Genomic DNA, 18,039 nt, shown 5'->3' on the forward strand with positions numbered 1-18,039 from the left:
GCTTACACACTTGCAGTTTGTAGATGACACAATCCTATTTTGTGAAGGTCGGGACATAAATTGGATCGGTAATTTAAAATTGGCAATACAACTCTTTGAGCATATGTCTAATCTCAAGGTGAACTATGATAAAACTTGTATGGTGGGAGTGAATTTGGAGGAGAGGGAATTAAGTGAATATACAGGTGTGTTAGGTTGTGCAATCTTGGATTGGCCTTTGATTTACTTAAACCTCCCCTTAGGAGATAATCCTAAGAACGAAAGCTTTTGGAACCCGGTAATGGAGAGATTTCAGAAAATGCTTGCTTCTTGAAGGAAAAATTCTCTCTCCTTATGGGGGAGAGTCACTTTGATTAGGTCTACCTTAGCCAACCTACCTGTTTACTTCTTGTCAATGTTTAAGATTCCCACAAAGGTCCGTAACATGTGGAAAAGTTAATGAAGGATTTTTTTTGTGGAAGCCAGGAGAGGAGAAGAGAGATCATAGAGTGAGTTCGGAGGTGATAACTAGATGTAAAAAGCTACGAGGTCTTGGGATTGGGAATATTAGGAAAAGAAACATGGCATTGGTGGGGAAATGGTTGTAGAGGTTTCCGTTGGAAAGGGACAAATTGTGGACAAAGATAGTGGCTAGCATACATGGGTTGGAAGACAACGACTGGGATCCTGGAATTATGGCAAGGGCTACGAATGCTTCTCCTTGGAAAGCCATTCATGATCTGCTTCCAATTTTCTCCCCTTGGATCAGGTACGGTTTGAACTCAAGTAATCGAATAAAGTTTTGGGAGCAACCTTGGGTTGGGGACTTACCTCTAATGGACCAATTTCCCTTTTTGTATGCTTTGTCATATTTGAAAAATGGACATATCTCCTCTTTCTTAGTTTCTTTAGAATCTACTTTTGGTTTTGGGTGGAACCTAGGCCTAAGAAGGGCAATTAGGGATACAGACTTAGGTTGTATTTTGTCTCTATTAGCTATCCTTGAAAATGTTTTCTTGGACCCTACTAAGGAAGACACCAGATTTTGGACCCCTTCCTCCTTAGGTACTTTCTCTTTTGCCTTGTTTTTTGAGACCTTAATTCAGCCTCCTGCTCCTCCTAAGTTGTCCTTCCCTATTAAAGAGATTTGGAGCAAGCCCATTCCTCGGGTTGGTAGTTTTTGTTGGGAAACTTTCTTAGAAAGAATACACAAATGACTTGCTTCAAAAAAGAAACCCAATTCTTGTTTACATCCCAATAAGTGTACTCACTGCAAAGTTGATGGGGAAACTGGTTACCACCTTATGGTTACTTGTCCAGTTGCTAAAACTGTTTAGGAGTGGTCTTTCTCCCTTTTTGGGTGTGTTTGGAATCCCCCCATGAGTGTGCAAAGTTTTTTCCATCCTTGGTTCTTTAGATGGCCTAAGAAAAGAGGTAAGATTATGTAGAGAAGCATTAGGGCAGTAGTGTGTTGCTCCTTATGGGAAGAGAGAAACTCACGAATCTTTTCACACAAGGAAAGAACCATGGAAAACTTACTAGAATTGATACACTTAAGGGTAGCCCACTAGCTGAAATCTATGGAGTTGTTCTCAGATTATTCCGTGGCTGACTTTTTGAGAAATTGGAAAGAGATAGCTACCTCTGTCCAATGAAAAAGGACTCCTAGACCCTCTTGGTCCCCTCTTCCCTCTGGATTCATAAAACTGAATTTTGATGGTAGTAGAATCCTAGGCCTTCTGGGATTGGGGGAGTGTTCAAGAAAGAGGAAGGGGTTATTACTGCCACGTTCTCAGGCCCAATTAGAGAGGGTGACTCTCTTAGGGCTGAGATTCTTGCAGTTCTGGAAGGAATCCAAAGAGCAAGAAAATTGAACATCAAACGTTTGGTCATTGAAGGTGACTCGGAGGTAGTTATTAGTTGGCTGAAGGGAGACAACAGTGATTTGTGGAGCTACAGCAATGAAAGGAAAAAATTAAATGGCTGAGTAGGGATATTGAGGTGAAGTACAGCTGGGTGAAGAGATGTGCTAACTCAATTGCCGATGGGTTAGCCAAGCAAGGGGTGATTAGGGAATCTTTGTTTTGGGCTAATTTTTAGCTTCTTTCCTTGTTTTCTGTTGATGGGGAGTTAAGACAGTTTATCTCCCCTTTTGTAATTATAGTTCCACAAAACTTCTTCATGAATAAAGCTCATTGTTATTGATCATAAAAAAAAGGCTGGTGGTTTAATGATTCTTGGGAAGGCAAAGGGACAAATGGGCAAGAAGATGTTAATTGTCAGAATCTACGAGGCTTTGTTGTGTTAGAATCATCTATTAAAGGGTAGTTTGGTCCTTTTGGTCTCACTTTAATTGAGTAGTGTTACGTCTTTTGTGTTTCACTGAGTGTTATGTCCCATACTTAATAAGGGGCATAACTGTCTTTGTACTTTATATTAGAAACAAATAAATATAATCTGGCCGACTAGAGAAAATTGATTGAATCCTCTCTAGATTGAAGCAAGGGTTTTTCTCTCCCAACTCTTCTTTCTCTTCTCTCTCTTTCTTGCTTCTTCTATTCTTTTTCTCTCATTCTAGGACTGAAACCAGTGCAGATCAAATCAATAACATGGTATCAGAGCATTGGTAATTAGTCCAGAGATCAATCCTGAATTTTTCTTCGCCTCCTATTTTATTGCTCTGAAGCTATCTTGTCGATCCATTGGAGAACCAAAGAGGTACCAAAAAGGAATGATCGTTTTAGGAGGTTTTCATTACTCCAGTTGGTGCTGAAGTGGGTGTTTCAGGTGGTTGGTAGAAACCCTCTAATCGATGATTCAAAGAGGGCTGTGTAATGGACAGATCAGTGCACAGTTGGTTTTTACAACATAATTGGCTTGGTTGTGTGGGTGTTGCAGGAAGAGAATAGATATAAACTGATTGTCAATCTACAGGTATGTGTTTGAAGTGTTTCTTTGTGGTTGTGTGGTGCTGAAAGTGTGTGACAGCCTTGACTATTATTGCTGAAACTTGTGACAGTAGATGTTTTCATCAATAATTAGCCATTAGTGTAGTGTGGTGGGTGCCAAGTAGTGTGGTGTGATATATTAGTGAGTGGAAGTTTTTTTTTTAATTGATGGCAGCTATAGGAGATAGTAGTGAACACAAATCTACTGTTATGATTCCCCCTGATTACCTGAATGTGCGATGACCTCTAGTATTTTGAATGGTGAAAATTATCCACCTTGGGCTAAGTCAGTGGAAGTCTTCCTTAGGGCTTAGAAGAAGGGGAAACATGTGAGAGAGGACAAATCCTCAGTTGATTCTCAAGAGTACAGTGAGTGTGCACAGATTATGACATGGTTGTGGAATAGCATGGAACCCAAAATAAGTGTGACTTTTATGTTTTTGGATACAGCCAAGGAGATTTGGGATCATGCTAAGAAACTTTACTCCGGAGTCTGGGCAAGACAATACAACAAAGATATACCAGCTTTACCAAGAGTATTTTAATCTACAACAAGGAAATCAAAGCCTTGAGGATGAAGAGGAAGAGGACAGGAAACTGGAAACAAGGTCTACATCGTCTACCTTGAGCTCCTCCAGTCAATCGAACGATCCTGCTCAAGCTGGTTGTTAGTTATAGTGTCTTCCCCCAAAGAAACTGGCTCGGCTATCACCTGATCGTCGTAATACGAGATGCGTTACGCATAGTGAGATAGATAACCTGGATTTGGAAATTCTAATAGATGACAAAGAGTGCTTTGATTCGGACTCTAAAGAAACCCTTAGTCTGGGAAGTATTGATCTACAAAACTCAAAAGATATCTTCAAGGAGGAAAGTTTGAACACTGAGTTGTTTCCAAAGGAGGTATTGGATCCACTTGGCTTCAACAATGAGGAACAGACGAATAATTTGAGTCCCAACAGTGATGAACAAAAATCTTCCCCTCCAGAAATCATGTCGAACAAAGATCAGATGGTGTTAGAAGCTCTTATTGAGGTTCGGCAAAATACATTTCATCTAATAAATAAGCCTACTCTATCAAACCATCCTTCGCAGGATATCAGACCAGAGGAACGTGAATCAACTCTAACGCCTCACACAAGAAAACTTACAAAGGGGAAAGGCTAGAGGAGCTGATAGGCCCCTGGTGTCTGGGGGAGACTTAAAAATGCAATAAGATTCACAATTGAGTCAAATAATATCAGATAGGCCATCTTAACTAGTATGAGGAAGTTCAATGATTTCATCAATTCCTGTGAGTTACAAGAGCTTCCTTTACTACAAGCTATCTTCGCTTGGTCCAATTTCCAGAAAACCCAACTTGTTCAAAGTTACATAGATTTCTTTCCAATGAAGGTTGGAGAATCATTGGGGAGGTTTGATGGCTAAGGCTTTACCTCTTCCGACCACTGCCCTATAGAAGTAGGACAAGAACCACTTGGAACCGGACTCAGACCCTTCAGATTTGAGAATATGTTGTCAACACATTCGGATTTTGTGAATAAGGTAAAGGAATGGTCGAGTGAAGAGATGAGGGTGAAATGGAAAAGGGTCAGATTCCATAAAAAGTTAAAAAGATTGAGATCCAAAATAAAAGAGTGGAATAGGGATCAATTTGGAAGAGTAGAGGAAACAAAAGCTACCTTACTAACTCAAATTGAGAATCTAGATGCAAGAGTCCCAAAGATTGATGGGTGGGCAAGATCGTGAAGTGAGATGGAAACTGAAAAAGGAACTAGAAGAGGTCCTATGAGGGAGGAGATTTTGTGGAGACAAAAATCTAGGCATAAGTGGATTAAAGGAGGGGATGGGAACACCAAATTTTTTTCATGCTATGGCCAATGGGAGAAGAAAGAAAATTTTGATAGTAAATCTTGAGGTCGATGGAGTTGACATAACTTCCCAAGAGGAGATTGCTAGTTGCATTATGGCTCACTTCAAATCAATCTTTCAAAGATCTTTGGAGGATCGGACAAGAGTGGAGGATGAGGATTGGCCAATTTTGAATGAGATGGGCAGGGGATGGTTAGTAAGAACTATTGAGGAAGAGGAGATTAGACAAGTCATATTCTCTATGGATAGAGCTAAGGATCCAAGACCAAATGGTTTAACAATTGCGTTTTATCAAGACTGCTCAAAGAATATTTAATAGGGGTCATTAGAGAATTTGAGGACAAACATGTGGTGACTCCTTGAGTTAATGCTACATTCCTAGCTCTTGTTCCTAAAAAGACCGATGCTAAACATCCCAAAGATTTTAGGCCAATCAACCTAGTGACTAGCATTTATAAGATCTTGGCAAAAGTGCTCTCCAGGAGGATCACAACAGTTCTACCTTCTCTCATTAGTCAAGCACAAGGAACTTTTGTACAAGATAGACAAATTATAGATCAGATCCTCATTGCAAATGAAAGTATGGAGGAAATGAGGAGATCAAACAGTCAAGGTTTCGTGTGCAAACTAGACTTAGAAAAGGTTTATGATCTAGTGGGTTGGAGTTTTTTATTGGAGGTGTTAAGAAGGTGAGGCTTTAGGGACAAATGGTGTAATTGGATAAGTGGTTGCCTAACTTCCTGTCATTACTCGGTCTTAGTGAATGGAGTGGAGTGGTTAAGGATTTCTTCCTAGCCAGTAAAGGCCTAAGATAAGGTGGCCCACTCTCTCTCCCTTCCTCTTCACGCTTGTTGCTGATGTGTTTAGTAAATTGATCTCAAAAATAGATGAGCAAGAGCTAATAAAGGGTTGGAGACTAGGAAAGAGAAGCATTCCAATGACCTACCTTCAATTTGTTGATGATATTATTATTTTTTGTTAGGGGAGTAACTTTAGCAAGGTGGACAATCTTAAGAATCTAATAAGGGTCTTTGAGAATGCATCCAATTTGAAGATAAACTTTGATAAAAGTTGGGTGGATGTAATAAACTTGGAGAATGGGGAGGTAAGGTTCATTGCAGTTTACTTAGGTTGTGCCACCTCTTCTTGGCCTTTGACCTACTTAGGGCTTCCCTTAGTGCTAACCCTAACGAGAAAAGTTTCTAGTCCCCTATTGTGGAGAAATTTGGGAAATATTAGGTGGCCTGGAAAAAGAATTATGTCCCTATAGGGGTAGGGTGACCTTGATTACGGAAACACTTGCCAACCTTCCAACCTACTTCCTTTCAGTCTTTAGGATTCCCCAAGGGAGGCTAAGAAATTGGAAAAGGCAATGAGGGATTTCTTGTGGGAACCAGAAGAAGTGAAGAATAATCATCTAATCAGATGGGAGATAGTCAATAAAAGTGAGAAAGAAGGTGGTTTGGGGTTAGGGAACATAGTTCAGAAGAATGAAGCCCTATTAGGGAAGTGGCTATGGAGATGGCCTTTGGAAAAGGCAATGAGGGATTTCTTGTGGGAACCAGGAGAAGTGAAGAATAATCATCTAATCAGATGGGAGATAGTCAATAAAAGTGAGAAAGAAGGCGATTTGGGGTTGGGGAACATAGTTCAGAAGAATGAAAACCTATTAGGGAAGTGGCTATGGAGATGGCCTCTGGAGAGGGAGAGATTATGGCATGAGGTGGTGTCAAGCATTCATGGTTGTTCAAAGAATGGTTGGGATGCCAGGATATCTCGTCGGGCTACTCTGGAAACACCTTGGAAGGCTATACATGGTATTCTCCCTCACTTCCTTAGGTTTATCAGGTATGAAGCTTGCTCCGATATTTCTATTCAGTTCTGGGAGGATATTTGGGTGTGCAACGAACCCAGTGTTTTAAAAGCGCAAGGTGCAGGGACCAAGTTGCGCCCGAGGTGCAAGGCACAAGGTGAGGCGCACGACTTTTTGAAGCAATGTGCAAAAATGAAAAAAAAAATGTCAAAAAAATTCAAAATAAAATCAAAATAAAATCAAAAAATTCAAAATAAAATCAAAAAATCAAAAAAAAATATTAAACATAATATTAATAAAAAATATAAACTTAAGTTTTAAAATAAATGTTTTAAAAAACCTATTATCTAAAATTAAAATACATAAACATAACATGTAAAGCGTTTCAAATGAAAATTTAAAACTAAAATCAAGCATATAAAACATTTTCAAGCATGTAAATCACTGAGCCAATTTGAGCCAATTTGAAAAATGAGCCAATTTGAAAGTGTAAATCTTTTCCCCTCTCTCTACTCTCTCCCTTTACAAAAATGAGCCAATTTGAAAGTGTCTCCCTAGTCCAATACTTCCCTTTGTCTTTAAATTGGGACTTTGGCTTTCGTAGGGGATCAAGAGATGATGAGTTTATTTGTGTTTCTGAGTTGCTTCATTTACTTGAATCGGTTTGTTTGGACCCCACTAAATCTGATCAAAGAGTTTGGACTCCTTTTCCAAAAGGCACCTTTACTTGTGCTTCTTTTCTAAAATCCCTTGATGCTAACCCTAACCCCCGGGTATTCCTTGTTAAAGAAGTTTGGATAAGACTTGTTCCCCACAAAATTGTTGTTTTCTGCTAGGAAGTTTTCTATGGGAAAATCAACACTTCGGAAAACTTGCAAAAGAGACCTTATTTTGCCTCTCCCCTAACTGGTGCCTCCTGTGTAAGGCCCAGAATGGGAACTGTTACCATCTACTGATTTCTTGCTCCTTTGTTGCAGCTTTATGGAGTTGGAGCTTTAGTTTATTTGGATGTAGGTGGAACCCGCTGTCTGATGTATGTTGTTTAATCCATCTACTCTTGGGTGACACACGAGAAGAGGTAACATTATGTGAAAATGTATCAGGGCAGCTATCTTATGAACTGTTTGGGAGGAAAGGAATGCTAGAACCTTCATGGAGAAGGAAAGAAATTTTGCTGAAGTGAAGGACTGTATCTTAACTAGAGTAACCCATTGGCTGAAGACCTTGGCCCTGTTTTCTGAATTCTCCTTCGATGATCTTTGGAGAAATTGGGTAGCAGTGGCTAATACCTCCACTAGGCAGAATAGAAGTGTGGTAGAGTGGGAACCTCCTCCAGAAGGTTTCATTAAATTGAACTTTGTTGGGAACAGCCAAGGTAACCCTGGGCCTTTGGGTGTAGGGGGTGTGCTAAGGAATAGGGACAGCAACATTATTTCCTTATTCTCAGGACCAGTGAGAGTGGGAGACTCTACAAGAGCTGAGTTACTAGCTGCTGTTTAAGGGATGTAGATTGCCAACAGCTTGGGGTGGAACATCTTCTAATTGCATGAGATTCTCAGGTGGTAGTAGGGTGGCTGTCAAACCCAAACATTGCCATTTGGGGCTAATAGAGACCTCCTCAAAAAAGTGAAGTGGCTAACTAGTAATATGAGAGTTGATGTTAGATGGGTAAGCAGGTTGGCTAATATTGTGGTTGATTCCTTGGCCAAGCAAGGGGTATCCAGGGAAGGTCTTTTTGGGCTACTTTGTAACTTATTCTAGTAAGACTGAAAAGTTGTATCTAACTATTCTAGAGAGGTCTCATCTTGTACCTCTCCTTGGGATGCTTGTACTCATCTTTGGTGATTAATAAAATTCATTCAATTATCAAAAAAAAAAAGGGTGAGTTAAGAACCCTTTATAAAAGTGATTTTCCCCCCAAAGGAGAGGTATTTGCCTTTCCAACCTGCCAACCTTCATTCAATGCGGTCAATAACAGGTTTCCAAACACGTAGAGCTGCTGCCCTAGCCCCAATGGGGATCCGGAGATAAGAGAAAGGGAACTCCCCAATGAGGCACCCTAAAGCCGCAGCACATTCCTCCAAGCAGGTCTGCTGAATTTCTCCCACCCCAATCATCACACTCTTACTTAGGTTGATTTTTAACCCCGAAAGCAGTTGGAAGTTTTTGGGGATTCTTCTCAAGTTGTAAGCTTGTTCTACAGATGCATCCATGAAGATTAAGGTGTCATCAGCATATTGAAGATGAGAAATATAACCTGGCCAACTAGAGAGAATTGATTCAATCTTCTCCAGATCAAACCAAGGGTTTTTCTCTCCCAACTCTTCTTTTTCTTCTCTCTCAATCTTCCTTCTATTCTTTTTCTTTCTCATTCTAGGACTGAAACCAGTGCAGATCAAATCAATAACAGTTTCCCAAGCAGCAGAGCAATCCTTGAGGCCTTCAAGCTCGAGAAGTGGAAAACACTCAGCTTTTAGGGTAGGCTTTCAAGAAAGGAACCTTGACTCAAATTTTAATAACTCAATGTTGGGTCAACCAGAGGCAGGCAGACCATTAAAGAAAATTAGTGGCCACTTTAAAGGCTCACATGACATGATCACACCACTTGTATTTCCAACTTAATTGTGATGATAGATTGAGATCATGGTCTGTCTTTGTCCTCCTTTTGAAAAGGCCCGATATGTAAGAAATTGGTTGAGAATGGAATGTCACAAAAGTATAAAGATTCTCCATCAAAGGTAAAGATGGATTTGTCTGGTGTACATCTGTTAGTTACAAGGATAAAGAATAGAACAAAGAAAGATTTGGGAAAAGCAGCAGTGCATTAGATGAGAGAAAGGTGTTTTGATTGTAGAGAGATTTTGGGCGGGTGGGTGGAAGTACGATAGATGAGCATTTATGCAGAACAAAAGAAGAAAGAAGCGGAGGAAAGAGTGGCAGTGGGTTGCAGTGGCGGAAAGGTGGAAGAAGAAAGAAGAGGGGGAGAGAGACGAGTTCGAGAAGAAAGAAAGGGAAGAGGTTTGGGGCAGGAAAAGAAAACTTAAATTTTTTTGGAGTCCAGACTACCGTTAAGTCTAGATTCTGGACTCTTTTTTTTTTATCAGCAAGAAAATTTTTTAATTAATAGCAGAGAAAAGTTACAATCAGTTACAATAGTTATAGGTTGCAGAAAAGCATTAATCTAATCTACAACCACATAGAATCAGCTACAATTCTGCCCAGTACAAGGTAGATCTATTTGCCCCCTTGTTTTGCTAGGGTATCCGCCATCCCATTTGCGTTCCGTTTGACCCTACCAAACTAAGGGTTGATCATCCTTGCAAGTATATCAATTTCTCTGAAGATAAATTTGAGCTTCCAAGGTACTGATGTGATGTTTTTAGCCCAAGAAATGACCAGTAGTGAGCCTCCTTCTATTTCTAAGTCAGTTGTTCTTATCTGCTCAGCCATCTTTAGACTTGAAGTAGGGCTAGAGATTCAGCCTGTATTGAGTCACCAATACCTATTGGTCCTAAGAAGAGTGCCACCACCACACCCAGATGATTTCTAATCACACCCCTATGCCTACCCTTCCTGGGTTACCAAAACAACTCCCATCAAAGTTTAGTTCTAGTTTGTTCAGTGCCGGTGGCTTCCATTCCACTCTCACAGTTACTTTGGGTGCATTTGTTTGTGCTACTTCAGCCCAACTTCTTAGAATCTCATTCGTGGAGAAATTTTTGAATAGCTCCATGGTCTTCACCCAATGTGCAGTTCTGATTTTTATGGCTTCAATAACTTCCTCCTTTGATTTACTTTTTTCAAAGAAAATTCTTAGGTTTCTTTCCTCCCATAGTCCATACTGTATCTGCTCTTACTGCCTTCCATAAGCACTTTCCTCTTTTCTTCAATTGTCTCGGGAAGGAGGGGCTGAAAAGACTTACCACCACATCCTATGGGGGAGCCCATCTGCATCCAAAAAGAGAACAAACAACATTCCAAATATGAAATACCAGAAACAAAAGAGCAGAATAAAAGTAAGTGGGGTAGGGTTTCACCAAAATCCATACAAAGGACACACACATGAGAAGAGAGGCATTTGTTTGGCCTCCTTTTCTATAGCACATCACAAGTGTTAAACTTCCCTAGGCACACTTCCCAACAGAAAGCTTGTACTTTTGGAGGGATCGGTTTACACCAGATTTCTCTCACGAGGAAGTTCACCCCCATGGGATCAGATGAGTGAGCAAACCAAAGAAAGATGCACAAGAAAATAAACCATCAGGAGTTGGGGATCAAACTCTACTATCAACTATAGATTGGTCTAAGTAGACCCTTAAAGTGTTGAGATCAAAAGCACTAGAGACTCGCATTCATTTTCCCTCAACCCTCTTCTAAATCCAAAATCCCAAGAGATACCCAAATCTGAAAACATACCAAACCTAGCAACAGGTTTGCTTTTAAGGTTTGATAAGGAGTAGAGGTCCGGGAATTTAACCATAAGAGGCATATCCCCAACCCAAAGGTCTTCCCAAAATAAAACTTTATTGCCACAACCAACATCAAATCTGATAAATTGAAGAAAGGTTGGTAGTACCTCAAAGATTGCCTTCTAGGGAGAATTTGGAGCTGCATTGGAAACTAGTTTTGCATCACAACCGTTATCTGCTTCACCATGAATGCTTTTAATGACCCTGTGCCACAACCTATTGGACAGGGTACAGAAAATCCTCTGTACCTCGGGTCCAGAGGATGCAAGTTCCTTCATATGTAGTTCCATCAAGCAACTTAACACACCAAGGTAGAAGACCATTGAAGGAAAGTAAGCACACTAGTCCTAGTCATATGATCTGAAGCTTCAAAAACTACTAGTTAATGACCAACCTGTATCGAGTATGGGGCAACTATTCCCATGTATTTTGTTTGGGAGTCATTATTTACATGGTAAATTTAAGTTAGGCTTTTATTTGATTTAAGAGATTAAACTAGGTTTTATTTGTCAAGAACAACTCACTTTATCTAGAAGAATGGGATTCACATCAATGTAAGGTATTGAAAACCTTTGTATTGGGTATTTTATTTGAGTTTAGAAACTGTCTATTTATAAAATTTAATTAGATGGCCACATGTGTTTCAGTCATTGCTAATATGAATCCTCACCATTTGAAGTGAATATTTTTCTGATAGAGAAAATAACAACCCTCACAGTGAATACTTTTTTAAGAGTGGAGGCAACCACCCTTCCATGTGTATATGAGGATGCTCTTAGAGTTTTTGGGAAATAAAGTACTGTATTAAAATGTAAATCAACTCATGTACAACAAGAAACTGTACACAGAGACCATATAAAAGCTGCCCCTGCAGCACTATACCCGCAAACCCTGTTTTACAAAATGATTACCATGTACAAAAAAGTAATTCAAGCCTATATTTCTAAAAAGTTTGATTATAGCTAGCCATGAATACATTTTTTGATCAGCAAAAAATTTAAGGATTATATTAATTGATGAAACTAGTTAATACAAAGAAATGGTCTAGCCCATAAGGACCAAATCCAAACCCCAGAAAAGCTACAAGAGTTACAATAGTGCCCAAAACAACTGTTGCCTATATACCCCTTGTTTTGCTAGAGTATCGGCTATCCCATTTGCAATCCTTCTTACCCAATTGAAAGTAACGTTCAGCTCCTATGTGATGCCCTCTATTTCCCTAAACTCATGCCTAAAGAACCATTGCACAAGCTGTTTACTCCTGACCCAAGAAATGATCAGTTTTGAGTCTCCCACTACTTCCAAGTGCTGAAAGCTTGATTAGCAAGAAGCTTTGCAGCAGCACTACCAGTTCAGCCTTTAGTGAATCTCACAATTCAGAGGGACCTGGGTTGCCTTGACTGCTCCTGTCGAAATTCAGCTTCAAAAAACCTTCAGAAGGGTGTGCCCAGCCTGCAGCGACCTTATATGGTATGTACGTAGCACGGTAGCAACCTCTGACTTGGGCCAGCATTTGCTGCCAACCTATAGCTACCCCCAATTACATTTGTATTAGCCCTTCTCCCGGATCTCTAACCCCCTAACAAAACTGATTTCTAATCACTCCCTACCTGACCAGAGCATCTGAAAAGCTATTTGCCAATCTCTCTGTACATTTGAATGAAACTCTTAGGTCCCTAACCAGGCTTCTTACCTCTCTCAATATGTGTCTGTATTGCCATGTACCTAGCTTGTTATTTGTAATACAGTCAATCATGACTCTTAACTCTTAAGTCAGAGGGGAGGTCGGGTTTTAGGGTCTCTTTTTCCAGTTATCTTGGGTGGTTTCTTATCACCTCCCTTGCAATCTCACTCTTTTTTTCTTTCTTAATAAGTTTTCTTTTTTATTTCTGACAAAAAAAAAATCGATTCTCAAGTCTCCTTCCACTAAAGTATTCATGTAGTTTAGAGTTTCCCCAACCCTTGATGAACTGCCAAGAGTTTTGCTAGAGTTGAATCTCCTTGTCCAAGGTCCTGAGTAAATCACCAAGATGTCCCCAAGATGATACCTGAACACACCACTAATACCTATTTTTTCTGTATTACCGCTACTGCAGATATCTTTTGAAGTACATGATTATACATAGTTTTTCTTATTAAATGTGCATCATCTTAATTATCAAAAAAAAAAAGTGCATCTTCTTGCATCTTTGGGGTTCTACCATGATATCAGAAGTCTAATACAATTCTCTACACCACTTATCAAAAAATAAATAAAATAACAACAGTAAGAAAAAGGTTAGAACTTTATTTATCCACCACAGCATGCATGTGTTGTAAGGAGATCTTAATATTATCCCTTTGATGATGATGATGATGATGATGATGATGATGATGATGATAATAATAATAATAATAATAATAATAGTCACTCTGATCACTATGATAAGTTAATTCTAAAATTGTATGTCCATAAATAACAAAATACAAGCACCACTAAATGAAAACAAAATTGCTTACACTTCTCGGATGGAATTGAAATAAATTGAGTTGTCATTTAAGATGAGGGATAAGAAGGACATAAGAGCATAAACCTGTCAACAACAAAAAAACAAAAGAATACAAAAAAAAAATTAAACTTAACGGAACCAAAAAAAATATTGTATAAAGCACACTATACTAACTCATGTAGCTTCTTTATCATTATAATGTGAAGGAATTTTTAAATTATATATATATATATATACCCAATGTTGGTCCCGGTTATCATGGTCTTTCAGATGGTAGACTGGATAAAGACCTAATCTTTGGCATTGTCCTAAAAGGTCGTTAGTTGTTTAAAAAGTCATATTCGAGAGGTTTTAGAATTTTAAAAACATGAAGATGAAATGACATCATTTTTCTTTCAGTTATTTTTTTAAGTTACCCATCCAACAAGACCAAAGTTTTGTAATTCGACATCTTTGGAGTGAGTTATGGCCATTTTACTGATAACATGTTAGTTTGTGATAGGATTTGAGTCTTTCTATTTTCTTAGTTAGCCTAGGAGTTGTTTTGGGTTTATTTAGTAGTAATACAATTGGAAGAGTATTATAATAGCTATTTTATGAGTTAGGGTCCTTATTTGAGTTCCTCTATCGCTTAAATATGGACTTACCTTAGTTTTTGTTAGAATAAATATGATAAAGTGTAGAAACTGATTGGTAATTATTTTGGCAGTGAAGGACCTCTTTAATTTCTAGTTTTTACAAGTTATAAATAAATGTGCTCTATGATAGGAGAATATCAACATTTTCTCTCTTTTTCCTTCTCTCTCTTTTAAGCTTTATCAAAGCAAGTATTATAATCAGATATGGACCTCTTCTTTCTTACTCCTACAATTTAAACCTAGAAGATTTGCTGTGCATTATACACCACATCTATGCTTATCAACTTATATGAAAGATACTATTCTATTTTTCTTCCTTTCACATGATAGTGCGATGAAGATCTAAATTGGAGTAACCTCTATTTGTGCAGATAAAGAGGGTATGACTGCTGTATGGTAAACTAATGGTGATTGGGACTGTTTGAATAGTTTTTTATGATCAGATATGGTATATGATCCTAACAGAACAGAATGGTGAAACAGGACACATATAGCCAACCCCATAAAGATGGGACAAGGCTTAGAGGAGGAGGATAATATGGTGTATGATCCACCCTAGGTATCTCTCCCTATCATATTGAACCCTGTGTTTGGTTTCTTTTGAAGAACCTAGCACTTTAATTCACCCTGGAGTTGTTTTCCTTCCCCCTAAAGAGATGCAATTCCTTCCCCCAAGAAGAAACAGACCTACAGTTGCTTCCTAGAGGTAGGCCAAAGTAGTTCATTGGCCAATATGACACCATAGTCCCAAGGATACCAGAATACTTCCCAATAACTTCAAACCTGCCAGACTACTTTCATCAAGATCTATTCTCAAATTAGATAGTCTCTCAAAGCATCTAATCAATGATAACAGGTTTAACACTCCTTCCTCGCTCCTGTCTTGGCCAAAATGATGATATCATCTGTAAATTGCAGATGAGACACCAATCCACTCTCCAAGACCACTCTAAAACCTCTAATTAAGGTGAAGAACAAAGGAATAATGGATCTCCCTGACAAAGACGTCACTTAGAAGGAAAAAGCATTGATCCACTCACTAATGCAATAATCAGTAGTTATCAAGCATTCCCTAATCCAGGTCTTCCATTTGTACCCAAAACCAACTTCTTAAGAATCCATTTCAAGAATGACAAATCATCATTATCACCACCACCACCAATCAATATTATTATATGTTCCCTCCAAAATCTGGTTTGCACACAAAGCCTTTATTCCTAGATCTTAGTATCTCTTCAACACATTCATTGGATATTAAAATCTGATTTGTTATTTGTCTCTCCTGAATGAGAGCTTCTTGGTAATGGGAAATAAGAGCGGTTATAAATCCCTCTCAATCTTACTGATAAGAACTTTAATATTACTTTATAGAAGCTCCTTATCAAAATGATTGGTCTGAAATCCTTTGTGTGTATTGCTTCCATAGTGTTTACATTAAAGCTAAAAATTTTGCATTCAGCCCCACATTGAGAATGCCTTTAAATGAAATTCCACAAAGGCTACAAGTAGATCCCTTTTGATAATCACCCAAACAGTCCTTATAGAAACCCATTGTAAATCCATTTGATCCTAGAGTTTTATCTTTATCCACCTCAAAAGTGACTTTCTGAATCCCCCCCCCCCTCAAAAAGCCTTTTTAGATTGAATGCTACATAACACTGTCAAGGTCTTCAATTTGTATCAGAACCGATGTTTTCCTATAAGACATGGCCAGAACCTTAAGCTTCTCTCCTTTTCTGTTAAGAAAAGGATTCATTAAACAAGAATCATAAGCTTTTCTTTAAACAACTTTGGTTTCTTCCAAAATCTAAAACCCATCCAATCAACATTAACTTATTCAAAATTGGTTTTTTGGTATGAAAAGAGGGACATACGATGTAACCAAGCCTAGATTAATACAGTAAGACCACAAATATAAAATTAATGAAAAGATAATTCTGTACAATCCCTCTCTTTACAGGAAAGAGTGATTTATACAGCAAACCATGCTCCCCATTGTCTCTATTTGAACATACCAGTTATATTTCCTGTTAAGGGATTGGTTGCAAGCTTCAAGGTTTTCAGGTACCAGAAAAAACACTTGGAAGGAATTCCAGTCGTACTGCAACAAGTCAACAACATGCATAATCCCATCCACTACAACATCAATTGTGCCTTTCCATTGTACCTCCAGAAGCATCAGTTCACAGTTCACTCAGAATTTCAGATAAAACCCAAACATAAATCACAAATAGTTGGTATTGTCATCAACCCCAAAAGATGCATAAGTAGCACTGTAGCACAAAAATTCTGACCCAACATTTCTATCTCTCATTTGTTCTCCATGACGTAACACACTCCTTATACCATATGCCTACAAAGGGTTCAGGGGATACGTCTTTCAATAGGGTTCAGGGGATACGTCTTTCAATAGGCTGAAGGGTGTGTTAGAGATAAGAAAGACAGTTGAGGACTTGAGGGGATGTCTGAATCAAGGGATATAAAGACGGGAGACTTCGAGCCGGGGACCACTACAATGGAAGATCGTTTCTGCTACAGACTTCAGCTTTACACCAGAAAACCAGACTTGGCCAAGTTAGACTCCTCAGCTCCAGGAAACTCCAGATGCTCTTTTTATTGGATATGTGATATTCTGATTCAATATGTACTGAACAAAGCATACATCATGACAGTTAGTTAAGTTTCACCCAAGACAATCATTTCGTTGTCAGTCTCTGAAGCTGGAGAAACAATCATGGCTGGAGGAAAATAATATAGTAGGGTTCACCTGCTTGGGAAAGAAATGTTGTAACAGCTACATGATAAAAAGGATCAACAAAAACACCACCATAACCAACAAGAAACACTTAACAATATAAAAAAATGACACGTAATCAAAATTTCAAGCAAGTATAACATATAACGAAATATGCTAATAATTAGGGCTCAAGAAGAGTAAGACCACTTACAGGAACCATGAAGATGATACGAACAATGAACCGCTGATAAGTGGGTTCGGTATAATTCCTTAGGTGCCTGTAAATATGAAACACTGCTAAAGCGATAGCTCCAATCACACAAGGGAAAGCGATAATGACGAAGTAAATCGGTGCCATTTGCTCGCCGGAAACCAGTCAATTCACTTTAGCCCCTCTTTCTCTGAAAAAAATCTAAGAGGGAAGCGTGGGAGGCGAGTCACTCACCACGGCGCCCGCACGGACCCCCTCGCCTCTAACCGTTCGCGCATGTGGACTCTATATTTTTAAAAGACTAAAATAACCCTACTTTATTGCGAACTTGCTGTGGGCGTTCTTGTTTCTTATAGCACGTTATATTTAAGGGAAAATTCCCAAAGTATCCTGTAATTTGTGCTTAGTTGGCCCTCAAACTTTAAAATGTGATAATTTAATACTCAAATTTTTCAAATGTGACAATCTAATACCTGTCATTAAGTATCATTTGAAAAAGACACAAATGTCCTTCAAGTGTCATTTAATTTTCTTTATCAATCATCTAAACATTAGCAAAAAATTAACAGTCTCAAATTCTTGCATCTTCCATTCAAGAAAGTTGGGATCACATTTGAGTGGGTATTCTAGTGACCCTGACTTTCTTAAATAGAAGAGGCAAAGATTTGGGACTGTTAATTTTTTGTCAATGTTTGGATGGCTGATAAAGAAAATTAGATGACAGTTGAAGGGTATTTGCATTTTTTTCAAATGTCACTTAATGGCTAGTTAACAATTAGTTAACGACAGGTACTAGATTGTCACGTTTTGAAAGTTTGAGTATTGAATTGTTGCACTTTAAATTCTGGGGACCAAAGTGGCACTAGGCCCAAAGTACAAGGTA

The 18,039-nt window shown here is 38.7% G+C and overlaps 1 protein-coding gene across 3 annotated transcripts in view; it reads right to left on the reverse strand.

The window, feature by feature from the left end:
- LOC104588951 (organic solute transporter ostalpha protein (DUF300)) overlaps window positions 1-17,439 on the reverse strand; it is a 54,824-nt gene extending 37,385 nt beyond the window's left edge. For 2 of the 3 annotated variants that reach the window (XM_088903042.1, XM_010247098.3), the window contains exons 1-2: window positions 17,157-17,439; window positions 13,581-13,654 (exon numbers count right to left, since the gene is read on the reverse strand). In XM_088903042.1, coding sequence (XP_088759168.1) covers window positions 13,581-13,654; window positions 17,157-17,303 — 221 coding nt within the window. In that variant the 5' untranslated portion in view covers window positions 17,304-17,439. Of the gene's footprint in view, window positions 1-13,580; window positions 13,655-16,223; window positions 16,828-17,156 lie in introns of those variants that run through there. The other variant, XM_088903043.1, reaches the window with a different exon arrangement.
- Between the last annotated feature and the right edge of the window lie 600 nt (window positions 17,440-18,039).

This window comes from Nelumbo nucifera, chromosome 4 (genome assembly GCF_055504915.1).
Source record: "Nelumbo nucifera cultivar China Antique chromosome 4, China Antique-T2T, whole genome shotgun sequence".
In the NCBI taxonomy this organism is placed as follows: Eukaryota; Viridiplantae; Streptophyta; class Magnoliopsida; order Proteales; family Nelumbonaceae; genus Nelumbo; species Nelumbo nucifera.